This window comes from Lipotes vexillifer, unplaced genomic scaffold, assembly GCF_000442215.2.
Source record: "Lipotes vexillifer unplaced genomic scaffold, Lipotes_vexillifer_v1.1 scaffold1039, whole genome shotgun sequence".
Classification (NCBI taxonomy): Eukaryota; Metazoa; Chordata; class Mammalia; order Artiodactyla; family Lipotidae; genus Lipotes; species Lipotes vexillifer.
In genome coordinates, this window is record NW_006781249.1 from 143,158 (window position 1) to 170,749 (window position 27,592).

Here is a 27,592-nt window from a genome sequence, read left to right on the forward strand (position 1 = left end):
ATACAGCAGGAAAATGTAACAATCCTAAACATGTATACATCTAACCATATAGCTTCTAAATATATAAAACAAAAATTGACAGACCCAAAAGGAGAAATAAACAAATGCATAATCATATTTGGAGATTTCAACTCATCTCTGTTATAACTGGTAGAACACACAAAAAAGAGAATAGAAGAGTAGAACAACACAATTAGCCATCTTGATCTAATTGACATATATAAAATTTATACCCAACAACTGCAGAATACACATTGTTTCCAAGTGCATGTGAAACATTCATCAAGATAGTTATCTAGCAAAGCTGCTGGAGAAGATACTTCTCGTTGAGCAGGAAGTTGGACTAATCAAATTTTAAGATCACTTCCACCTCTGAAATTCTAAAATTTACTCATCTTTTCCTAAGAATGTCACCTTCAGTCCCGCTTCCCCATTGTGTATTGCTGATAATGATGTCTTTTCAGCCATTTCCCTAATAAGAAAGAGGCTGTGGAGACATCTTTAATATTACATAAATGTAGGGTGTGTGCTCCTGTCCCTCCCCCAAACCTTGCTCATTCTTTTTTAAAATATTTTATTTTTCAAACTGAAGTATAGTTGATTTACAGTGTTGTGTTAGTGTGTACAACAAAGTGTTTCAGATATATATATATGTGTTCTTTTTCATATTTTTTCCATTATACGTTATTACAAGATATTGCATATAGTTCCCTGTGCTATACAGTATATCTTTGTTGTTCATCTGTTTTATATATGGTAGTGTGTATTTGTTAATCCCAGACTCCTAAGTTATCCCTCTCCCCCATTCCCCTTTGGTAACCATAAGTTTGTTTTCTATGTCTATGAGTCTGTTTCTGTTTTGTAAATAAGTTCATTTGTATCACTTTTTTGGATTCCACATATTTGTCTTTCTCTGTCTGACTTACTTAGTATGATAATCTCTAGGTCCATCCATGTTGCTGCAAATGGTATTATTTCATTCTTTTTTATGGCTGAGTTATATTCCATTGTATGTATGTACCATACAATGGAATCTTCTTTACCAATTCATCTGTCAATGGACATTTACATTGCTTCCATGTCTTGGGTATTGTAAATAGTGCTGCTGTGAACATTGGGGTGCATGTATCTTTTCGAATTAGAGTTTTCATCTTTTCTGGATATATGTCCAGGAGTGGGATTGCAGAATCATATGGTAACTCTATTTTTAGTTTTTTAAGGAACCCCCATACTGTTCTCCATAGTGGCTGTGCCAATTTACATTCCTGCCAGCAGTGTAGGAGGGTTCCCTTTTCTCCACACCCTCTTCAGCATTTATTATTTACAGACTTTTTGATGATGGCCATTCTGACTGGTGTGAGGTGATAATCTCATTATAGTTTTGATTTGCATTTCTCTAATAATTAGCGATGTTGAGTGTATTTTCATGTGCCTGTTGGCCATCTTTATGTCTTCTTTGGAAAAATGTCTATTTAGGTCTTCTGCCCACTTTTTGATTGGGTTGTTTGTTTCTTTGATATTGAGCTCTATGACCTGTTTGTATATTTTGGAAATCAATCCCTGTCAGTCGCATCGTTTCTCGCCGATTCTTTTAGTTGAACATCTCTCCCATCTCTTCCCTTATTTATATATCCCAAGTCAAAGCCTCAGCCCAGATCCTGATTCATGGCCCTCCTACCTCTGAAATCACCTACCAACTCAGCAACCAAGACCAGCATCTTGTCCTGAGCTACCTTGCTGGAGCAGGCCAAGCCCTTACCTGTAACACACTACTCCTATGAATCCATTTATTCTACTCTATGCCCCTCCAAAGCCCCAGAGCTTACAGAAATAATCTACAACATAATAGGATTAAATGATTATAAGAGGACATCAAATGAAGGGACAATAAGTGTAGATAAAATAACATAAAATTAGATAAAGTGAGTACTCAAAATGCATGCTTCAGATACTGATGGATTGCTAGAGGTAGACCAAAATTGGCTCCAAGGAGACTAGTGAGTCTAACTACTTCAAGACCTTCAGTAGGCTGCTTCAGAACCTAATTCTTCTATCTTCTTCTACTTCTGGGTACTTCGAAGTCCCCCTGGGAAACATATCTCTCTTCCCATGTATGTTGCTTCATCCCTAGACTTCTGCGATTACATAGAGAATCATCCTCTTGTGATGATCCCAGTGCAGAATTCAGAATACTGTACCCATGAAGGACATGAGTTCAAAGCTCCCCAACCACCCCATATTCCAGCTGTTTCCTTATTTATTACTGGAATATGAAATTTTCCCACCTCCTAAGGTCCTTGGGTGGTTTAAGCAAGATAAGGTATATTAAGAGAATGGAGTCAATAGTTAGAGCTACTCACCCCTGCTCCTCTCTAAGTTCTTGACTAAGTGAGCTATACCCAGAGGAATCAGTAGCCAAATGGAAATGAACTCCATTTTTTTTAAATTAACAAATGGATGAGCACATAATCTTTCCCTTTCCCCTCTCCCCACTTTGGAGATTCTCTGATAATTTGCACTGGAGAACATGACTCAGAATAGGGAATTCTTGTTTCTTGCTCCCTTGTCTTAAACTGAGTCCAGGTTTGCACATCAGTCCCTGAAGTTATCCATCCAAACTCATAGATAAGAAAATCTGCCCCACCCACCCAGTCACAAGCGGAAGCTGGAATACTGTGGGTGGGGGAAGATGTGAGAGATTTTTGAGGCAGGCAGGCCAGCAGGCCAGGGCAACTACTCTTAATGGCATGGAAAGAACTTCAAGAGAAGGCCACAGGTTATAAACAAGACACAGTCACCTTGCTCTCCAGTGACCCGTGACTCAGTGAGTGACTTTGGCTATAACTAATCAAATTAGCAACTCATAACACAGAGACACACAAGGGAGGTTCTCAAAAAGCAAAAACTGTGGAGAGGGAAATGAATCTTCCTTTCACCTCCACAGAATGTAAAAGCACAGGGCATGAACTCAGCACCTAGAAAACACTTAGTAAATCATACATATTTGATATTTTCCACATGGCTGTTAGCATTATTTTAATATAAAATCGCTTTTCACAGTTTGTGCTCATTTATACTCCTCCCAAAAATTTAACAAAAAAAAAGTTTCATCATATCTGTGCCATATATACATCTTTACTTCAAAGATTGTATTGAAATTCTTTCTTAAAGAAGTATTTCCTACCTGATGAGAGCTAGTGCTCACTCCCTCTTCCTTTCACCAAAAATCAGCAGGTTACTTTTCACACTCTCTGGTATCTGCGTACGTGGTTAATACTTATTTATTTTTAGCTATCATCTAAGATAACTGGACAATTTGTCCTTGTGTCTTCCTCGTGCTCTCAATGTCACTTATGTCTATTTTAGATCTCAGTTTTCTAGAGGGCAGGGAGACATATCTGATTAATTCATTCAGCATCCACTGCACAGAAGGGTGTATGTGTGTGTGTGTGTGTGTGCGTGTGTGTGTATGTGTGTGTGTTAGAAGTATAAATATACTCAGTTCTTGACTATTTATAGGCAGAATCTAAGTCTTTAAAAAAATAATAGCATTTATCAAGTGCTTACTGTGTTCCTGCCCTTTTCTGAGCACTTTACATGTATTAACTCATTCATCTTCAAAGTGTTGCCAGAGCTGTTCCAGGTCTTTGCTCAAAAGCCATCAACCCCCACCTTTAGCAGGAATTTAAGTTAAAGTGTCCAGAGATAAGAAAGGAAGCTACAAACAGAAACAGAAAAATGAAACCCAGAGGACCTTCGAGATGCTGGAGAAGTAACATGTGAAGATCAACTTCCCCTCAAAAAATATATCTAAAATACATCTTCATGTGGAACAACTCCTACAGAACACCTACTGAGTGCTCGCAGAAGACCTCAGACTTCCCAAAAGGCAAGAAACTCCCCATGTAACTGGCCGTGTGGCTGACAGGGTCTTGGTGCTCCTGCTGGCTGTTAGGCTAGAACCTCTGAGGTGGGAGAGCCGAGTTCAGGACACTGGACCACCAGAGACTTCCCGGCCCCGTGTAATATCAGTCAGCGAGAGCTTTCCCAGAGATCTCCATCTCAATGCTAAGACCCAGCTCCACTCAATGACCAGCAAGCTCCAGTGCTGGACACCACAAGCCAAACAACTAGCAAGACAGGGACACAACCCCACCCATTAGTAGAGAGGATGCCGAAAATCATAATAAGTCCACAGACACCCCAAAACACACCACCAGATGTGGTCCTGCCTACCAGAAAGACAAGATCCAGCCTCATCCACCAGAACACAGGCACCAGTCCCCTCCACCGGGAAGCCTACACAACCCACTGAACCAACCTTACCCACTGGGGGCAGACACCAAAAACAATGGGAACTATGAACCTGCAGCCTGCGAAAAGGAGACCCCAAACACAGTAAGTTAAGCAAAATGAGAAGACAGAGAAATACACAGCAGATGAAGGAGCAAGGTAAAAACCCACCTGACCAAACAAATGAAGAGGAAATAGGCAGTTTACCGGAAAAAGAATTCAGAGGAATGATAGCAAAGATGATCCAAAATCTTGGAAATAGAATGGAGAAAATAAAACAAACGTTTTAACAAGGACCTGGAAGAACTAAAGAGTAAACAAACAATGATGAACAGCACAATAAATGAAATTAAAAACTCTCTAGAGGGACTTCCCTGGTGGCACAGTGGATGAGACTCCATGCTCCCAATGCAGGGGGCCTGCATTCGATCCCTGGTCAGGGAACTAGATCCCACATGCATGCTGCAACAAGGAGTTCTCATGCCACAACTAAGGAGCCTGCCTGCCGCAACTGGGACCTAGTGCAACCAAAAACAAAACAAAACAAAACAAAAAACTCTCTAGAAGGAATCAAAAGCAGAATAACTGAGGCAGAAGAACGGATAAGTGACCTGGAAGATAGAAGAGTGGAAATAACTACTGCACAGCAAAATAAAGAAAAAAGAATGAAAAGAATTGAGGACAGTCTCAGAGACATCTGGGACAACAGTAAACACCAACATTCAAATTATCTTCCAACAAACAAAAGCCCAGGACCAGATGGCTTCACAGACGAATTCTATCAAACATTTAGAGAAGAGCTAACTCCTCTCCTTCTCAACCTCTTCCAAAATATAGCAGAGGGAGGAACCCTCCCAAATTCATTCTATGAGGCCACCATCACCCTGACACCAAAACCAGACAAAGATGTCACAAAAAAAGAAAACTACAGGACAGTATCACTCATGAACATAGATGCAAAAATCCTCAACAAAATACTAGCAAACAGAATGCAACAGCACATTAAAAGGATCATACACCATGATCAAGTGGGGTTTATCCCAGGAATGCAAGGATTCTTCAATATACATAAATCAATCATTGTGATACACCATATTAACAAATTGAAGGATAAAAATCATATGATCATCTCAATAGATGCAGAAAAAGCTTTTGACAAAATTCAACACCCACTTAAGATAAAAGCTCTCCAGAAAGTAGGCATAGAGGGAACCTACCTCAACATAATAAAGGCCATATATGACAAATCCACAGCCAACATCATTCTCAATGGTGATAAACTGAAACCATTTCCTCTAAGATCAGGAACAAGACAAGGTTGTCCACTCTTACCACTGTTATTCAACATAGTTTTGGAAGTTTTAACCACAGCAATCAGAGAATAAAAAGAAATAAAAAGAATCCAAATCAGAAAAGAAGAAGTAAAACAGTCACTGTTTGCAGATGACATGATCGTATACATACAGAATCCTAAAGAAGCTACCAGAAAACTACTAGAGCTAATCAAAAAATTTGGTAAAGTAGCAGGATACAAAATTAATGCACAGAAATCTCTGGCATTCCTATACACTAATGATGAAAAATCTGAAAGAGAAATTAAGGAAACACTCCCATTTACCATTGCAACAAAAAGAATAAAATACCTAGGAATAAATCTACCTAAGGAGGCAAAAGACCTATAAGCAGAAAACTGTAAGACACTGATGAAAGAAATTGAGGATGATAGAAACAGATGGAGAGATATACCATGTTCTTGGATTGGAAGAATCAACATTGTGAAAATGACTATACTACCCAAAGAAATCTACAGATTCATTGCAATCCCTATCAAACTACCAATGTCATTTGTCACAGAACTAGAACAAAATATTTCACAATTTGTATGGAAACACAAAAGACCCCAAAAAGCAAAAGCAATCTTGAGAAAGAAAAATGGAGCTGGAGGAATCATGCACCTGGTCTTCAGACTATACTACAAAACTACAGTAATCAAGACAGTATGGTACTGACACAAAAACACAACTATAGATCAATGAACAGGATAGAAAGCCCAGAGATAAACCCACGCACATATGGTCAACTAATCTATGACAAAGCAAGTAAGGATGTACAATGGAGAAAAGACAGCCTCTTCAATAAGTGGTGCTGGGAAAACTAGACAGCTATATGTAAAAGAATGAAATTAGAACACTCCCTAACACCATACACAAAAATAACCTCAAAATGGATTAAAGACCTAAATGTAAGGCCAGACACTATAAAACTCTTAGAGGAAAACATAGGAAGAACACTCTTTGACATAAATCACAGCAAGATCCTTTTTTGACCCACGTCCTAGAGAAATGAAAATAAAAACAAAAATAAACAGATGGGACCTAATGAAACTTAAAAGCTTTTGCACACCAAAGGAAACCATAAACTAGATGAAAAGACAACCCTCAGAATGGGAGAAAATATTTGCAAACGAAGTAACTGACAAAGGATTAATCTCTAAAATATACAAGCAGCTCATGCAGCTCAATATCAAGTAAACAAACAACCCAATCCAGAAATGGGCAGAAGACCTAAATAGACATTTTTCCAAAGAAGATATACAGATTGCCAACAAACACATGAAAGGATGCTCAACATCACTAATCATTAGAGAAATGCAAATGAAAACTACAATGAGGTATCACCTCACACTGGTCAGAATGGCCATCATCAAAAAATCTACAAACAATAAATGCTGGAGAGGGTGTGGAGAAAAGGGAACCCTCTTGCACTGTTGGTGGGAATGTAAATTGGTACAGGCACTATGGAGAACAGTATGGAGGTTCCTTAAAAAACTAAAAATAGAACTACCATATGACTCAGCAATCCCAGTACTGGGCATATACCCTGAGAAAACCATAACTCAAGAAGTGTCATGTACCACAACGTTCATTGCAGCACTATTTCCAATAGCCAGAACGTGGAAGCAACCTGAGTGTCCATCGACAGATGAATGGATAAAGAAGATGTGGCACATATATACAATGGAATATTACTCAGCCATAAAAGGAAACGAAATTGAGTTATTTGTAGTGAGGTGGATGGACCTAGAATCTGTCATACAGAGTGAAGTAAGTCAGAAAGAGAAAGACAAATACCGTATGCTAGCACATATATATGGAATCTAAAGAAAAAATGGTTCTGAAGAACCTAGGGACAGAACAGGACTAAAGACACAGACATAGAGAATGGACTTGAGGACACAGGGAGGGGGAAGGGTAAGCTGGGACGAAGTGAGAGAGTGGCATTGACATATATCCACTACCAAAAGGAAAATAGATAGCTAGTGGGAAGAAGCCGCATAGCACAGGGAGACCAGCTAGGTGCTTTTTGTCCACCTAGAGGGTTGGGATAGGGAGGGTGGGAGGGAGATGCAAGAAGGAGGGGATATGGGGATGTAAGTAGAGGTATAACTGATTTACTTTGTTATACAGTAGAAACTAACACAGCAATGTAAAGCAATTATACTCCAATAAAGATGTTAAAAAAACAAACCTAGATGGAACCATCTGGGACCAAGATGGCAATGAATCTGACCTCCAACAGATTTCTAGGTCCTTATTTTTTCTCCTCCTAATCTTAAAGAGGACAGAGGAAAGGAGGACATGGAAAGAAAATTTTCTCCTGAAGATGTTAGAAAAAGTACTAAATAAAGTGAGATGTGGGGGTTATCTAGTGATTTAGTTTATCCAGCCTCTCTTTTCTCCAATCCCCAGTTGTAAGATAATTTACATTAATACAGGATGCCACAGGTTGTGGTAGGGTAAAGCACCATTGAGATTTGGAATCAAACCTCGAGTGTGCATAAATTGGCTCCACCAGTTAAAAGCCCTGTGCCTCTGCGTGAAATCTCAACCTCTCTAGCCTCAATTACCTTCAACAAAAGTTGGGTATATTAACAATGCTGTTTTGATGTATTGTAAAAATTAAATAATTCAATGTATTAAAATAGCATGATATCTGGGACATAGGAAATGTTTAACAAGTTAAAACTATTAGTACTTAATGTTGATAATGATAATTTTACTTCACGCGGCATTGAGTACAGAGATCTATGGGAATCAGGAAAGAGAGACTTATTTCTTTTTCTTCTTCTCTTGTCCAGCTTCCTACAAGAAAATAAACACTCGCAACCTTAAGGTCCCAGGGACAGATGAGGTAGAGCTCACCTGCCAGGCTGTAGGCTATCCCCTGGCTGAAGTGTCCTGGCCAAATATCAGTGTTCCTACCAACACCAGCCACACCAAGACCTCTGAAGGCCTCTACCTGGTCACTAGTGTTCTGCGCCTAAAGCCACACCCTGGCAGGAATTTCAGCTGTGTGTTCTGGAATGCCAATATGAAGGAACTCACTTCGGCCATCATTGACCAAGGTAAGAGCTGCCTAGCTTACCAGTCAGGGTTCAGGCAAGAAATGGCACATTCAGAATGAGTGATCTGAGGACAGTGTAATAAAGGGACTATTTATGAAGGTGGGATTAGGATTTAGAGAAATACTAAAGGTAGTGCAGGACACCTGGGGTTTCAAAAGTCGGGGAGCAATTACCACCCTGGAGAGGCTACTGGAAACTGGAGAAGGAAGCTGTGGCCTCCGGTACAGGGATGCTGCCACCTGCATCAACTCCAAAGAGCAGAAGCTGATGAATGGATACCACAACCTCGTTGTCCTCCCACCCTCCAGTCTCCTGCTGGTGCTTCCCATTAGCAGAGCCCAGGTGGAATTCCACTGACATGTTCATAAAGTCAACCTCTCAGAGCTCAGAACTGAGTGTTGGAGTGGAGAGAATGGATCCAGAGAGGAAACTGAAAATACCCAGCATAAAGGCTCATCATTGTGATTCAGGCGCAGTGCTACGAGTCAGCAGTATGACAGTATTACTAGTAAAGCAGTATTACTAGTAAAGCAGTATTACTTTGCTGGCTTTGCTGCCAGCCAAGTGGTTTTAGGGTTTTCCAGGAAAACTGACCTCTTAAAATAATCATCTAGAGCCTTCACTGGCTATGCTGAATCCCATACTTTAGAATTTCGTGCACCAGCAAAATTTCTGACAGTTTTGGTAGTCTGACAATTTTTTTTATCTGCCAAGAACATTCATTTGCCAAATAAGAGAGTTAACATCTAGTATCATAATCATTTCATACCACTACCAAAAGGAAAATAGATAGCTAGTGGGAAGAAGCCGCATAGCACAGGGAGACCAGCTAGGTGCTTTTTGTCCACCTAGAGGGTTGGGATAGGGAGGGTGGGAGGGAGATGCAAGAAGGAGGGGATATGGGGATGTAAGTAGAGGTATAACTGATTTACTTTGTTATACAGTAGAAACTAACACAGCAATGTAAAGCAATTATACTCCAATAAAGATGTTAAAAAAACAAACCTAGATGGAACCATCTGGGACCAAGATGGCAATGAATCTGACCTCCAACAGATTTCTAGGTCCTTATTTTTTCTCCTCCTAATCTTAAAGAGGACAGAGGAAAGGAGGACATGGAAAGAAAATTTTCTCCTGAAGATGTTAGAAAAAGTACTAAATAAAGTGAGATGTGGGGGTTATCTAGTGATTTAGTTTATCCAGCCTCTCTTTTCTCCAATCCCCAGTTGTAAGATAATTTACATTAATACAGGATGCCACAGGTTGTGGTAGGGTAAAGCACCATTGAGATTTGGAATCAAACCTCGAGTGTGCATAAATTGGCTCCACCAGTTAAAAGCCCTGTGCCTCTGCGTGAAATCTCAACCTCTCTAGCCTCAATTACCTTCAACAAAAGTTGGGTATATTAACAATGCTGTTTTGATGTATTGTAAAAATTAAATAATTCAATGTATTAAAATAGCATGATATCTGGGACATAGGAAATGTTTAACAAGTTAAAACTATTAGTACTTAATGTTGATAATGATAATTTTACTTCACGCGGCATTGAGTACAGAGATCTATGGGAATCAGGAAAGAGAGACTTATTTCTTTTTCTTCTTCTCTTGTCCAGCTTCCTACAAGAAAATAAACACTCGCAACCTTAAGGTCCCAGGGACAGATGAGGTAGAGCTCACCTGCCAGGCTGTAGGCTATCCCCTGGCTGAAGTGTCCTGGCCAAATATCAGTGTTCCTACCAACACCAGCCACACCAAGACCTCTGAAGGCCTCTACCTGGTCACTAGTGTTCTGCGCCTAAAGCCACACCCTGGCAGGAATTTCAGCTGTGTGTTCTGGAATGCCAATATGAAGGAACTCACTTCGGCCATCATTGACCAAGGTAAGAGCTGCCTAGCTTACCAGTCAGGGTTCAGGCAAGAAATGGCACATTCAGAATGAGTGATCTGAGGACAGTGTAATAAAGGGACTATTTATGAAGGTGGGATTAGGATTTAGAGAAATACTAAAGGTAGTGCAGGACACCTGGGGTTTCAAAAGTCGGGGAGCAATTACCACCCTGGAGAGGCTACTGGAAACTGGAGAAGGAAGCTGTGGCCTCCGGTACAGGGATGCTGCCACCTGCATCAACTCCAAAGAGCAGAAGCTGATGAATGGATACCACAACCTCGTTGTCCTCCCACCCTCCAGTCTCCTGCTGGTGCTTCCCATTAGCAGAGCCCAGGTGGAATTCCACTGACATGTTCATAAAGTCAACCTCTCAGAGCTCAGAACTGAGTGTTGGAGTGGAGAGAATGGATCCAGAGAGGAAACTGAAAATACCCAGCATAAAGGCTCATCATTGTGATTCAGGCGCAGTGCTACGAGTCAGCAGTATGACAGTATTACTAGTAAAGCAGTATTACTAGTAAAGCAGTATTACTTTGCTGGCTTTGCTGCCAGCCAAGTGGTTTTAGGGTTTTCCAGGAAAACTGACCTCTTAAAATAATCATCTAGAGCCTTCACTGGCTATGCTGAATCCCATACTTTAGAATTTCGTGCACCAGCAAAATTTCTGACAGTTTTGGTAGTCTGACAATTTTTTTTATCTGCCAAGAACATTCATTTGCCAAATAAGAGAGTTAACATCTAGTATCATAATCATTTCATAAGAGACAGGTCATTTTATCACCAGAGACATAAGTTTCCTATTGTTCCACAAACATCATGGGCTTAACCTCACTCTTTTGGAGGTCAGAAGTCTGAAAAGGGCTTCACTGGTCTCAAATCAAGGTGTCGACAGGATTGCACAGGCTCTAAGGGAGAATTCATTTTCCTGATTTTTCTGCCTTCTGGAGGCCACCTGCATTCCTTGGCTCGTGGACCTTTCCTACAGCCTTCAACACCAGCAATTGCATTACTCAGATCTCTGCCTCTGTCATCACATCTCTTTCTTTAACTCTCTTGCCTTTTAAGGGCCACCTTTTCCACCTTGTAAGGACCCTTGTGATTACATTAGATGCCTCCCCGCAATACATACCTCAACCTGATAATTTAGGATAACTTTCACATTTCAAGGTCCTTAATATAATCACATCTGCAAAATCTTTCTGCTGTGTAGGATAACTCATTCACAGGTTTCAGAACATGGACATATTTGAGGGGAATCATTATTCTGCTATCATACCAATAAAGGATATAATCTCCAAATAAAGAACAGTCCCTAGTTATGATAAATTCGACTTTATAGAAGATTTGCTATGTTGTCATTATATTTCACTATTTGCCCTTTACCTTAGTTAGATAAAACAGAGCCTATGATAAGGACTTGTGTGGCATGCAGGTATTTAGGTGATGACCCTAGGGAGCAGAAGTGAGAGGTTTAGGAAATCAAGACAGGAAAGAAGGAAAAGCAAATAGAAGGGTTCATTACCAAAGTTGTTGGTGTGGACAATAGAAGCTTAAGTACTCAAGGACCACCTGAGAAGTGTATAGATCATCTCCTAAGATGTTTACTCAAAGGGCTTCGGGTGGAAGGACTAATCCATCCGCTTTTACCCCCAGTGGTTAATAGTCATCCCCAGAAGTGTTAACTTCCTTCTACTGTGAGCTATGCATGCATGTGGGCTGAGTGAGCTCACCACAGCATCTATAGCATCAAAGTCATTCCAGGGCAGAAAGCAATGAATCCACTTGAGGTGAATCACTGACCATGAAGTGAGTTAAGGCCCACCCCGAATTCTACCCAATCTGTGGCTGAAATCAGAGGTGAAGCTGAGAGGAAGTGAGGCGGGACTACAACAGTCTATCCCTTGCGCTGCTCAAGTCCATCCATTCATGCCCTACATTAAGTCCACTGTCTCCAGGCCTTCAGGCAGGGAAGTAGCTACAATCTCTGCACAAGATGCATATATGAGAGTTCATGAAACAAGTTACAGCTCCTGCTGCTGCAACTGATCCCAAGCCGTAAGTGATGTTTGTCAAATCTCTCATCCACCATGCATTCTAGATTTCCCTCGCTCAGCATTTCAGGTGGAATAGTTTGTTTGCCTGGAAGGTGGAGAGAAATAGGGGTTGGGGGTGACTCAGACTTTCAACCCTGAGAGACATGAGCCCGTAGTCACCTTGCCCTTAGCAGACTGAAGTTGCTGCAATTGCCTTTTCATTGTTATTATTGGGTATGGAAGTAACAAGACTCAGAGAATCAGTGGATCCCTGAGTTCCAGACATAGTCTTCCTTGCCTCCATATGTAGCAGCATTTGAGTTCTTCCTGGTAATCAAGATTGATTACTCTACCAGTGCAATGATTCTTTTCTTTGCCTGCTGGTCCGACAGTGGGTAGAGCTCAAGCTGACTAGGCAGTATCTAGATGCAGTAGAACATATCCCTTGGTACAGCATCCTTTGGTAGAAGCACTTGCCACTAGGAAGCTGGACCTTTAAGTGGAGCCTAAATTTGTGGAGATGAGAAGCAAAAATTCTACAAATGGGTCACTGGAAGTAATGATGAAAGGGACCAACCCTCAGCATTGGGGGAACCCTGGCATAAAAGTAGCACATGGTTGAGGCAAGACTGTCTGGGGGAAGTGAGTTAGAACCTGCACAGAACCATCCATCATTCAGCCACATTCAGCCATAGCTGAAATCAGGGGTAAGACAGGCAGAATATGAGTTGGGGCACCAGAGATACCTGCCCTATCTCAAATTAAATTTTATCATGGATTGGCACCAATCCACAGACCAGACTGAGAACTTTGAAGTGACTCAATGCCCATCTCATCATTAATTTCCTAGCGTTTCACTTTCCTACAAGAAAAGAAGCCTCCCTGATATAGTTTTCAGAGGCAGCCAGCTCCGTTGTCATCTTCAAACCCCCAATTCCCCACTTCCCCAGCTATCCACACTTGGCTACCCAATTTCAGCGCTAAAGTTAACCCAGCTTCTTTCTAACTAAGTTATGAGGAAGTAAGGAGAGGATTCATGCTAAGGATTTAGCAACTTACCATTTTTAGGGCCAACTTTGAGTGAAAATAGTGAATTAGGCAAGTTTGGACCTTTCAATATTCTCTACCTCTTTTTTAAATCACAGCTAAGACCACCAGACTTGTCACCTTATAAAAATTGAGCTATAACTAATTCATAACAGAGGTCTAGAGTCTTATATATTACAATCCCAGGGGAATTATTTTTTTCCAAGAATTGTTTAGTAAACTCTCCTTTGTTATGTGGAATTTTCTTCCTGGTTAATTTTTGGCCAATACTTTGGATGAAATGTGGTTTTCTAGAATGACACTTATATAAGGAGCTTTGCTGGGAAACAGGGGCCTGGGTAAGATGAATTTGGAAATAACTGGAATCTACACTTCACATCACTGAGTACATCAGTATTTTTTTCTTCATGGTAGAGAGGTGGAAGAGCAGACTAACCATTCTTCTGGAAGCCTTGAGGTGGTGAGAAGTTAAGAATGAAGTACGCTGGCTCTTCTCTCCAAGGGAGCCAACAGAGCTGATGGAATAGTCAGCAATCGTGGGAGGGACCTGTGGGGTCTGCATCAGAGGTTGGGAGCTCCTAGGATACCACTCATGAATGCGGCTGGTAGGGGAATGGAGGAATCTTTGTGTAGTCAGAGATTTTCAACCAGTCTCTAGAGATAGGTTGAGAATCCTTCCCAGCTCTATATTCATCCTATCCACTGACATGGATCCTCTGCTCCAGGCAGCTCACCTTCCTTTCCCTGTACTCTCTGAACCTGCTTGTACCTCTCCCATCACCATGACTTCTCTGCTCAGTAGTTTCTTCCACATAAAATATCATTATTCGCCCTCTTCACCAGTTCTCCATGGCAGCTCAGGTAACTCCAGGGTACAAGGCACCTTTCCCTCATCTTGCGTCCTAAAACCTATTGCCTGTACCATTTCTTTGTTTGCCTGTGACTGTACTTGTCTTTTCTCTTTCATTGGTATTTTATTTTCCATGTATTTTAATTGTTCACATAAGTCTTCTTTATGTCCAAACTAAAGCAAAACCTCAGTGCTCTGCCCATGGTAAGTGCTCAATAAATGTCAGATTAATGGGTTGGAGACTTAGTCTTGGATGACCCCAGTCCCATCATCCCAGCTGCTAGTCTGTGTGGACAGCCAGATCAGAGCAGTCAAATGATCCCCTAGTTTGTGATACAAATACCAACAAAATAGCAGCAAAATAACCAAAGTCACACATTCTCCCACAAAGGCATCCTTGCTTCTGTTTCACAAAGGCATTTTTAAATTGTCTTATGACTGTCCCCTTTCTACTCATTCTCATAAGTTGAGCTGCTCACTGCTGACTTCTGTGACCCACAACATGCTTCTCCAGAAGTCAATGAATAAAACAAATATAGCAGTGAGAGTCTGGGGTGGGAGGTGCTCCAGTGGCTCTAGAATAGATGACTGAACATCCTGATTTTCAATCAGAAATGAAGGAGCAATGAGACCATTTTCCCTTTGAAACAGGGTTCCTTCCACTAAGGCAGTGTTGCATTTTCATTAGGAAATGTAATGAGATTGGAACACAGGAAATAATTATAACAAGACCCTGTAGGGCTGGCAGAGAAGTTCTCCCGGCAGACTTGGAAGTGACTCTCTGGCAGTGGTCAGGAGCATGGGCTCTGAAGTCAGATGGACTTGAATTTCAAATCCTCTCTCTGCTACCTACTAGCTCTGAGAACATGAACGTATGACTGTGCCACCCTAGAACTCAGCCTCTCATTTGTAGAATGAGGGTAAATAATGGTAGCTATCTAATAGGGTTATTGTAAGGATTAAATGAAATATGTTTGTAAAGTCCTTAGCAGTCAGAAAGGATGAAACAGGAAAAAAAATATGGTACCTTTAGTGAGAGGCATGACTTCCTTGTGAGTGCATGAGGCTGTGGATAGGGTAAATCCAATGTTTTTCCCATTGCATCATGACATCATTGTTAAGTAGCATGCAATTACTATAAAACAATCTAAAAGAAGATGTATTAGGACATAGGCTAAGTAACCTCAAAATACAGTGACTCAAATAAAGCAGGAGTATATTTCTGTCTGATGTCATAGTCAGAGATAGAAGGTGGTTCAGAGCAGGTAAGTCACTATATTCCATAAAGTCATTCAATAATCCAGGTTCTTTCCATCTTGTTGCTCTGGCACTCTCCAGGATGTTACCCCTGCTGAATTGTCAAAGCTGGGTCACTGCCACATTCATGTTTCAGCCTTCAGAAAGGAAAAGAGACACATTCAGTGTTTGAAGGCCAAGACTCAAAACACCCATTCTCTAGTCCTGAACTTAGTTCACGTGGCTGGCCACACCTAACTGCAGGGGAGGCTTAGAAATGTAGTCTCAGAGAAGCCATGTGTCCAGCTAATCCCTAGCTAATACTAGAGAAGAAATGGAGAATGGATTTAAGGGATAAGCAGCAGTCTTCCACAAGGTAACTAATGACAAGGAAGATTGGGCAAGGTAGACTAGATAGACAGATGGTCAGTTCAGCCCAACAGATCCTTATTGACATCTTTCATGTAGCTGGCGCCTGGCTCTATAGGGGATTCAGAGGTGACTTAGAGAAAATCTTTGCACTTCAGATACTTACAATCTAAGCAGACTGATGTCCTGTTGGATGTTCAATGTTAGAAAGTCTTCAGGAATAAGTAGAGTTTGTGTGTGGAAGAGACTATGAGGGAACCTGCACAGGACAACGGTTTGCATAAAGGCACTGAAGTAGGGGCCTCTCCTGTTGTGGGGACAGTGAGAACTCCTTGACTTATGGTGCTACATGTAGCAAGTGCTTAATCAGCATTTCCTAGAAGATATTAATTACTATGGGTTATGTATGGTAAGGGAGGTTAACGACGTATTGTGGTGATCAGTCACAGTATATACAAATATCAAATCATTATGTTGTATACCTGAAACTAATATAATGTTATATGGCAATTATACCTCAATTAAAATTTTTATATATGGATTATCCAATGTGTAGATGAACCAGACTTCTTAATGCTTTTTTTTTCCTTAATGTTCACCACACTCTTAGGATAGAGACAAATATCTGTGGGGCCTGAGCTTTGGATCAGACAGATCTAGGTTTGCAATCCTGGCTTCGTCACTTACTTAGCAGTGATGACCCTATAGATAATTTAGCATCTCAGAGCCTTACTTCCTCAACTGTAAAACGAAGGCCTCACATTAAATATCTGATCCCTTCTCAGCTAAACTGTCTGTGATTCTCAGACAGCACTGTGATGGGGAGGGGGAGGGCAGTTGGCAGGACTGAGCCCTTCCTCATGAGCAGTTTTGCCAGGTTTTTCCTGGACCAGGCTGTTATGTTCTTTTTTCTCTTTTGGCCACGCCACACAGCTTGTGGGATTTTAGCTCCCCAACCAGGGATTGAACCTGGGGCCCTCAGCAGTGAGAGCGCACACTCCTAACCACTGGGCCTCCAGGGAATTCCCTGTTATGTTTATTCTTTGAGTTACTCCATGAGGCAAAATTCAGCCTTTTGGAAAGGGCACAGTTTACCCTGGGTACCCTTCCATCTCCCTACAGTGGACGCCCCTCCAGGCCTGCCCTTTGTCAGTCTGGGGCCCTCATTCTAACCAGAGCTCTCCTTTACAAGGCTTTCCCCCAACCTCCAAAATTACTCTTCTCATCCACCCCTCTACTAATTCATCTTTTCCTCACTGTCAGACCTTGATTAGCTGAGACAAGGAAAAGGGCTAGTTGTAGTGATTCATGCTAAGGTATGATATTCTATTTTTTTCAAAAGGATCCTGTTAATCCTGGAGATTGAATAACTGATGGTAAAAATTCTAAGCACCATGAGTGCTTGACAGTGGAGTGAGGAGACATATTTGGGCTGAGGGACTATCCTACTGGAAAAAGAGAGATGATGAAGGAAGAGAGAAGGAGAGAGAGAGAGAAAGAAGGGAAAGAAAGAAGAAATAAGGAAAGAAGGGAGGAAGGGAGAAAGAAAGAAGGAAGGAAGGAAAGAAAGAAAGAAAAAGAAAGAAAGAAGGAAGGAAGGAAAGAAAGAAAGAAAAAGAAAGGAAGGAAGGAAGGAAGAAAGAAAGAAAAAAAAGAAAAGAAAGAAAGAAAGAAAGAAAGAGAGAAAGAAAGAAGGAAGGAAGACATAATATGATAGGTGTATCAGAATGATGAAAAGCATGGGATCTGGAACCAGGCAGCCTGGATTATATCTCAGCTATGTCACTTACTGTATAACTTTGGGAAGGTCCTCTGTGCCTCACTTTCTTCATCAGTAAAATGAGGGTCATAGTAGAGCCTGCCTCATAGGGTGGTTGTGAGGAGTAAAAGAGCTAATACATACAACATTCATATACATACAGCATTCATATATATACAGCATTGATATACATACAGCATTCATAGGACAGTACCTGGCATAGAGTAAATGCTCAGTGCAAGTTGGCCATGTTGGTTATAACCCAGACATTTGGCCAAGTTGTTGGTTTACCTCTAAGCTAACATGTAATGGGATTCTGGTGCTTTTCTTTCCTCCAGGTGATCTGGAATCCCCTGAGACCCCTCCATCTTCACTGCTTCATATTTTCATCCTCTCCTTCATCATTGCTTTAATGTTCATAGCCACAATAATAGTCCTAAGAAAACGGCTCTGCCAGAAGTTTTATTCTGGAAAAGGTAAGTGAGTTTCATTCATGGTAACTGAGTGGACTGGGTATCTGCAGTATGAGGCTCTGCTTGGCCTCACTGGCCTATAGCTGCCCAGCTTCAAACTAAGTCCACGCAGGGCTTATGAATTGCTTTGGGCTTTTCCTGATGATTTTTCCCCCAGAAAAAAAATGGCTCCAGTCTTCAGTGAGCTGGAATCTTTACACTGAATATTTTTAAAGGAATGTTTTGTTCCTGTGGCCGAAATTGTTTGCTGTGATCTTTGAGCCAAGAAAATGTCATTAGCCTCGTGAGATCAGTGTTATTTTCACAATACAGATGAGTATGTGGTCAGAGTTCACTCATGGGAGGATGCCAGGATCCTTTATGAGGATTTTTTTAGTTCTCATTCCTCCTTTCTCCATTCTGGGTCTGAGCTGGGCTGAGCCCTCCTCCTTCCCACAAGAATATGAATCTTCTGGTTGGGTAAGGAAAGGAAAAAAGTATGAGGCCATCTGGGGGTAGGGAAGGCACATGATTGGTGGTACCCTGAGGTCTTTCAGCAGCTCCCTCCTCACCCTGTCACATGCTCACCAACCCATTCCTACTCTATTGTGACAGCTGGGACAGAGCACACCTGTGGCCTTTGAGCCCATGCCAGAATACCTCAGGCCTATCTGGTGCTTTCTAAAACTATTCCTTTGTCAGCCCCCAGTGAGCTCCTCCCAAGATCTAAACGTGGCCTATAGAAAAGGAAAATTCATCTGGGAATAATTCAGTAGGAATTTGGAATGGTCACTATTGGAGAATTGGGGGGCTTTTAGGTGATTGTTATCCTACGTCTACAGTCTAACTTCCATAGTCTCATCTGCCATGAAATATTGTCATAATTTTTCCTTTGACCTATGTGTGCATTAGCTTGGGTATTAACCACAAAACCCTCTACTATGGAATCCAGGATCCAAGAACTATTGTTAAAAGAAAGAGGGGGGTTGGGGAGGAAGGACGAAGGGAAGAAGGGAGGGAGGAAAGGAGGAAAAATGGGGTGAGGAGAGAGAGAGAGAGGGGATAGAAGTGGAGGGGAAGGGCAATTCACCATAAAGGAGGAATTACAGGGTCTTGCCCCAAAGAACTTTGACTAAACAGAATCACTTCTGCAAATCTATGACCTCAGAGAGTCATGACAGATGCAGCTCATCAGAATCTTACCTTCTGCATTCTTTCATTACCTCCCTCATACGTACCTCTCAGAAACAACTTTATAACCAAGGTTCCAGACCTGGGACCTGAGAGCCCATTAGTCACCTCAGAAATGAGCAGCAGAGTCTTCTGTCCCTACTCTCTTTGGGAAAATGAAATGGAGCAACATTTCTTAAAGATAGAGCAGAAAAAAGAAATCCGCCCCTCATCCCCCATCCCAATCTCAAGAGTAAGTGAAGCTATCAGTAGCTTCAAGCTGGGTGCAAGTCTCAGGCACCAACTGGAGTGGGAGAGATTTGTTACTAATAAGAGGTAAGTGAATACATTTTCAAATGATTCCTTTTCTGTTTTTAATGAACCAGAGTGAAATCACCGTTGCCTATGTAATAACCCCCCCTCTCTAACTCTTGTGCTTTGGGATCTGCTTTCTTGCAAGGGAGTAAACAGATACACGTGTGGAAATGCATCTGCCATGTACACAAACTCACGTCACAGAAGAAGCTTGAGAAGTTCTGGTACTCTGGATAGAGCTTTAAACCAGTGACAGAAGCTAGGTCTGGACCTGGTGCTCCCACATATTGGTTCTATGATCTTGTACGAGTCACTCAACCTCTTTGAGGTGTTTTTTCCATCTGATGCAGGAAGCAATATGAGAACAACATTTTCCAGCTTATTGATCCAACCTCACTGCCACGACTGTGGTTCAACCCGGACTAGGGCAGAACCCTCCTACTTGTCTCCCTGCACCCACTCCTGCCTCCAATGTGGTCTATTTTCAATTTAGCTAGAACAGGCGTTTAAATTCTCAAATCTACCATGTCTTCTCTGCTCACACCTCTTCCATGGCTTCTCACTGCTCGATGGGTGAAGTCCCAACAAGTCCCTGGTCCTATGACTCACATCTCGGCTTTGTACCCTCGTTTTCCAAGCTCTAGCCATACAGAATTGTCTGGTCCACAGAGGTATCTCATTCTTGCAATTCTGAGTTTTCTCATATAATATTCATTCTTTCTAAAATACTTTCTTTTCTTTGTCCACCTGAGTTGGAGTCATCCTTTGAATCTTAGCTAAGCTGTCACTTCATCAAGCCTTCCCTGATTCTACTCCCACCCCTGACTCTACTCCCTCACAACACCCATTACTTCAAATCCCCTTGTTAGATATTTCCATAGCACCTACTTCTCCTTTCAATGCACTCAGCACACATTACATACTTAGGGCCTGTTTTAATAGCTTGGGCTATAAATGGAATTGCATCCCTTTTAATTTTCCAAATCCTCAAGTACACACCTGCCTACCTCAGCAAGAAGTCCAGTGTCTCCCTCTTACAGTATGTACTTCTCCACCTCCCACAGACTGTCAGGAGGCTTGCTTAGCCCCCAGAGTCAGTGCTGCTTCAAAACAGGCCAGAAAGCTACTGGGGAGCTAGGTCAGTTCACCAGAGGGCACTGGTTTTGAGCTGCAGCTGTTTCTACTGCCGTGCAACATCTCTGTTCCCTCTGGGTATCTCTGTCCACCACACAAATGTACGCTTGCCAGTCCAGATCCCCACACAGACCAGAGTGATGCAGGATGGCAACTCTTCTGGCTCCCCTCACACGTTCTGCCATTGCTCCTAAAGCAAGATTCTCATGGGCTGGTGTGGCAGAAGGGGCTTCCTGCCTTAACAGCAGCTGTGCCCAGCCAGCCTCTTCTGTGCTCAGCCTTTGTATTGAGCCTGGGACATCAGTCCTAACTGCCTTATCTTGAGTTCCTCTTGGCGACATTGCTATCCCAAACTTCTAAATCTATCAGAGTCAAATAAACAGGTCCACCCAGAAGGCTCTTTGGCTCCTAAATAGATTTACCCACCTATGTCTCAGCAACCAGCTCTGCACACCAAGGTGTATAGGGAGGCTGTTGACAGTCCATAAAAGGTTCTGTTTACCATCTCCACTTAAGAGGAACCATTCAATAGTTTACGGCTGCAGGGTGACTTGCTGGGTTCCAGAAAAGAAGTTGGCCTTCTATTACAAAAACAATGTCAAGTTCTGCTTCATCTGCTAATCTTTAAATTTCCTGAGTTCAGGGACTGTGTTTCTCTTATTCATCAGTATATGTCCAGTGTCTAAAACATTACCTGGCATATATAGACGTTAAACAAAATTTTAGACATTTAACCTCCCATGTGCAGATATGTATGCTAACCTGCTCTGTACAATGTAGCCATATGTCATTATTTAAATTAAATAAAAATTCAAGTCCCTGGTCATATTTTAAGTGCTCACATATTGTAGGTGTTCAATAGCCACATGTGGCTAGCAGCTACTCTATGGGATAGAGCAGTATTTCCAATTTCTACTGGATTCAATAAATATAATATGATATTTCAATAAATATAATATATTTCAATAAATATGATCATTAAAAAACAAAACATATTAAAAGAATTTCTGTAAAAGTTTCTAAATGTTTATACTTGATTTTTATATCTATCTCATCGTAGACTGTTAACAATCAGTTCACCCACTGGTACCAGCCCATGGATCACATTTTGAGTGGCACTGCCCTAAAAGACTGAGCCAGGACTTTGCAGGGATTTAAACCAAAGGCCAAATATGCTGGCTAATGCTTGCATGAGAACCACAGAGAATGGCAGCACTGACCTCAGGCATTAGAGACCTTCACTCAATCTCCAACATTCAAGGGCAATTTCTATAGGCTAACCATTGGGCTCCTTTCAAATACAAACACTCTTGGAGGAGATTGCCATGTGGGATAGAAGCCCTCTAAGTCCAGGCCAAGGTCAGGATGGTTATGAGGGAGTTACAAAGAATCTGATGTACAGAGCAAAAGCAGAATTAGGGATGGACTGAGTTCAGGAGCCCAGGCAACTGTAGGACATGGGCATCAAGCCCTGGAAGAAAATCAGAGTGGGAGGGAACATGTGGAATCAGCGGTTGAGAAAGAGATGAAACCAGGGAAACAGTGGTCAGCAGCGTCCCATCATGTGAATTTGTGCTTCTGCCCCAGGAATTACTTTGAACAAGTATGTCATTTATACCTTAGAGTAAATTAATTGATCAGGCCTTCTGCTCTGTTTAGGGAAGACAGGAAGGAAGTGGTATTCAGGACTAAAGCAGAACAGGGAGAGAGAATTTCAGAGACATTTCCTGGGCTGAATACCCAAATTAGCAGCCCCTCAGCCTCTGAGTACCTGGGGGCCAGAGGCAGACAACAGAATGGGAAGTAACTGGGGGCCTTCTTTCTTCACAATTTTCTCCCAAGAGTATGGTTTTTCGTTGTATTCAGCCTGAGGTCTCAAACCACGATGGACATTTGGACTTCTATATGTGGATTTATTTGGAGTCACTTTTTGTTCTGCCATTGTTTAGCCTATAAACAGAACTATTTCCTCGTTAATCTTAACCCATCCCTGGATTTCTTCTTTTTCAGACACAACAAAAGATCTGTCACCACGGTAAGGAGGGAAGTGGACAGAGCTGTAAGTAATCGTGATTTTTCTTTTCTTTTTCACCCCCTTTCCTCTCCCAGCGTGAATTAAGAAATAACCTCTATTAATGCACCAAGGGCAACTGAATAGTTTAGGCTCGTGCAGAATCTTCCTGTTAAGTGGCATTTTTAACCCGTTTTTCTTGCAACCCTGTGTTGTTCCATACCTTTCTTGGAGAACAAGATGGTGTCTTGTATAGCCACAGAACAACTCTGTAGCCTTTCGTCTGTCTGTATTCCTAAGCACCCCTAGAAAATAAGGCACAGGACATCTGGGCTCACAAAATTAGATGCATGGTTAAATTTAACAGTAAGGAGAAGATATTCAACTGTGGCACAATCAACAGCTGATGTTTTTGCAACAGTTTTTAAGTACACTGTTGGGCGCTGTGTGTCAAGGTCATTGCTGGGGATGTAGAATTATGTCATGAGGTTGACAGGCATGGAGCTGGACTTTGTGGAAGAGAGAGGATGTGATCTGGGGGTTAGGAGAATTAGGATTGCTGAAATCATTCAGGCTCATTGGATGAAAAGCTTAGACCCTGGGGAAGTGGTGTGTTGGGGACCAACAGGCCTGGGTCTCATTGTAAAATGGGTATTTCTGGCTTTCTTGGGAAAGCTGCCTTTCCCTGCAATCTAGGGATCACCTGGTGTGACATACAAGTTTATGAGTCACCAAAATAATGATAGGCAATTCATAGAAATTTCTAAATAACTACGTATCAGCTAGTCAGAATATTCAGAACTGTTCATTTTCAAATTCTGTTGAATATATCCCCAAAATTCCAGAGGGACTAATTGTGAAAATAACCCTAGAAAACCTTCAGATACCAGGGTCTGTGTCTGGCTTATGCATCAGACATGGCAGCTTAGAAGCACAAAATAAAACTTAAAAGAATGAAATGAAAAGAGGCTCCTGCACCCTCCCCGTCTCCACCACTTCCCTGAAAGCGATTCTTGAAACTACATCCTGTGACTGTATACTCACCCCTGGGCACAGCACCAGGAAAGAATTGCAGCTTAGGCTGGACTGTTACCCTGAGCTTTTCTGAATCAGCAACAAGATTTTCTTGACTCAGAAAACTTTCAGATCAACACTAGCAGGCCTGATAGAAACATTCATTTCTTGAGAAACAAAAATTCTATATTCCTGTAAATTGATCTGCTTGGCCTACATGTGAGTTTCCATGGGAGAGGCCCAATATTTGTCTGAATTTCACGAGGTCAGAGTGTATAAGCGACTCCTTCAATGGCTCAGCATAAGGAAGAAAGCATAGTGGAAGTCCTGAGCACAGAGGTAATAAACTCAGATGCCTACTAGGGCCAGGCAGGTGATGAAATGAGTAAACACTGTCTAGTATAACCTGATAGGGAGTGGGGGAGGGATTTCAACAAATTGGAGAGTATATTCCCTGTCAATTTAGCACTAGCCTAACATTGCCTGAGAAGATGGAAATCCAGATTTTTATATAAAAACGACCTAATTACTAAATCCTGGCTGAAAGTATTTCAAATACCAAACAAACTAAATAAAATGTGCCCGTGGGCTAATTGAGCCTGTCAATGACCAGTTTTCAAGCTCTTTCCTAGAGAGAAAATATTGTCAGGAAAGAGCCTAGGATCTGAGTAATGAAGGCAGAAACACCTATTTGAAGAACTGAACACTCAAAGGCTTGCTGTCAACCTAAATGTCTATCCTATGGCCTGCCACGTGGTCTGCATGTTACACTTTTATAAAGTGACTTCTTTGGATTAACAGCGTATCACAGTCATTTTTAACCAGTACAGCTCCTTATAAACAGAAAAATTTCACACCCTCTTTTAATGGTGTCTGAAATTCAAAATAGAGTAACTATCTTGATCAAAAATCAAGTTAAAGAAATGGGACTAATTCCCTCTTCCTCCTGCCCGGCCCCCCGCCCCTCCACAATTATATATAGTCACAGTCTCTACCTTTTAACCTGGTGGAAGGGAGAGTCAGGGAGGTGAGAGAGTGATGCTTCTCCTCTTTCTTCCTCACCCCTCCTTGGCACTTACCTGAGAATATGTGGTACAGTGTAAATAAGACAGGACCACTTAGATATACATCATAGAATACACACATAGGAATGTACACGGTACTATTACTTATAATAGCAACAAATTAGAAATAATCAAATATGAATCAATAGGAGAAAAGATGAAAAGGAAGACTAGACAGTAATTAAAATGAAAGCACCAAAACTAGATGTATTTTTGAGATGAATAAATCTGAACAATATAATTTGGAGAGGAAAGACAGATATAGAAAGATACAGATAACATATTACCAATGACAGAGAGTTTAAAAACATGCAAATAGGGCTTCCCTGGTGGCGCAGTGGCTGAGAGTCCGCCTGCTGATGCAGGGGACGCGGGTTCGTGCCCTGGTCCAGGAAGATCCCGCATGCCGTGGAGCGGCTGGGCCCGTGAGCCATGGCCGCTGAGCCTGCGCTCCGCAACGGGAGAGGCCACAGCAGTGAAAGGCCTGCATACCGCAAAAAAAAAAAAAACACACACAAAAAAAACATGCAAACAACCCCTAAGTAGTGTTTATGGGAAACAGTCATGTGATATAAAAGTACAAAAATAGCATGGAAGTGATAAACATCAAATTTAACCTCAAACTGGGTAGTGGTTATACAGATGTTCATTACATTATTCTCTATACTTTATTTTATGCCTGAAATATTTATTTTTATAAAAAAAGAGGTCACAATTAAAATTCAAGATATTTAGATTTAAGTTTTTCTGTGAGCTAGCTACACAATCTTAGGTAAGATCTGCCCCCTCTCTGTGCTGCAGTTTTGTCATCTGTAAATTGAGAAAGTTGGACCAAATCCAGAAGGGCAAACAGGCCTCATGTCAGGTGCAGGGAATGCCTAGAGCAGAGATAAGGACGGTTTGGGAGACTATTTCTAGATGGAAAGTGTGGTGATTGATGAATGAATAATGTCTGCCTTGGGTGTGGGGTGGGAAAACTCATGGTCCTTGACAATATATTTAAAAAAAAAAATTATGCATTTATCTGTATTTCCCTTCATCTTTGTCATGTATATACATACATGACATTATTTTGTGTTCTCCATGTTTCAGTTGTATTCAGAGTTATTTTCAGATTGATCCAAGTCTTTGTAATCATGTTTAGAGCTGCATAAAATGTAGAACTTGACTGATGATCACTAGTGATGAAGTATTAAAGGAACAAATTACTCATTTTTACTTAGCATAATGTTTTATGGTTTTGTCAAGACAAATACCAATGTGTTAGATTTTCAGTAGATGCTTTTTAATTTCCTCCCTAAAAAGTTGTTCATCAGTTATTAACTCTTTATTTAGAATGGATTTAATGCTTTGGATAATATGCCCTGGGAAGAAGAGGGAACCAGACATGGAGATACTGATTTGAGAAATAGGAAGAGGCTAGGTCTGGGGCCCAGTGTTTGGACAGCCAAGAAAACTTGGTACGTGTTGTTGGGGGTGAGGGGTACTTCAGGCTTCTCCAGAGAAACAGAACCACAGAACCACTAGGAGACCAAAAAGTATGAAATCTGTAGGGCAGGCTGGCAGGCTGGGAACTCAGGTAAGAGCTGAAGGTGCAATGTTGAGTCCTAGATCTATAGGTCAGGCCAGCAGACTGGGGACTCAGGTAGGATTTCTACATTACAGTATTGAGGCAGAATTCCTTCTTCTCTGAGAAACCTGAGTTGTTGCTCTAAAGGTCTTCAACTGTTTGAATGAGGCTAATCCACATTATGGAAGGTGATCTGCTTTATTTAAAGTCAGTGGATGGAAGGGAATTCCCTGGCGGTCCAAGTGGTTAAAGACTTCGCCTTCCAATGCAGGGGGTGTGGGTTTGATCCCTGGTCAGGGAGCTAAGATCCCACATGTCTCAGGGCCAAAAAAACCAAAACATAAAAACAGAAGCAATATTGCAACAAATTCAATAAAGACCTTAAAAAAGGTCCACATCAGGGCTTCCCTGGTGGCACAGTGGTTGAGAGTCTGCCTGCCGATGCAGGGGACGTGGGTTCGCGCCCTGGTCCGGGAAGATCCCACATGCCGCAGAGCGGCTGGGCCTGTGAGCCGTGGCAGCTGAGCCTGCACGTCCAGAGCCTGTGCTCCGCAACGGGAGAGGCCACAACAGTGAGAGGCCCGCGTACCGCAAAAAAAAAAAAAAAAATGGTCCACATCAAAACAATCTTTAAAAAAAAAAAAGTCAGTTGACGGTAAATGTTAATCACATCTACAAAACACCTTCACAGCAACATCTAGACTAACATTTCACTAAACTGGGCACATTAGTCTAGCCAAATTGACATATAAAATTAACCATCACGGCATCAGGAGTTGAGGGGAACATTTTCCCTGGAATAAGTCAAGTTATCAGACCTCTCAGAGCCTTTAAAAATAGAAGTATGTGGCCACCTATTTTCTGGTCATTGGAGTTGTCCAAATGACCAGGGCTCTGTCTAATACCTGCTCATCCATGTAGCTGCCACCCCAGAATTTCATGCAGACTAACGATTTAGGGTTTTTTTGTATATTTCAGCA

The 27,592-nt window shown here is 41.6% G+C and overlaps 1 protein-coding gene across 1 annotated transcript in view; it reads left to right on the top strand.

Moving 5' to 3' along the window:
- PDCD1LG2 (programmed cell death 1 ligand 2) overlaps window positions 1-23,012 on the top strand; it is a 37,802-nt gene extending 14,790 nt beyond the window's left edge. The window contains exons 3-5 of the mRNA XM_007454523.1: window positions 8,432-8,698; window positions 18,221-18,358; window positions 22,964-23,012. Coding sequence (XP_007454585.1) covers window positions 8,432-8,698; window positions 18,221-18,358; window positions 22,964-22,992 — 434 coding nt within the window. The 3' untranslated portion in view covers window positions 22,993-23,012. The remainder of the gene's footprint in view (window positions 1-8,431; window positions 8,699-18,220; window positions 18,359-22,963) is intronic.
- Window positions 23,013-27,592: the final 4,580 nt, after the last annotated feature.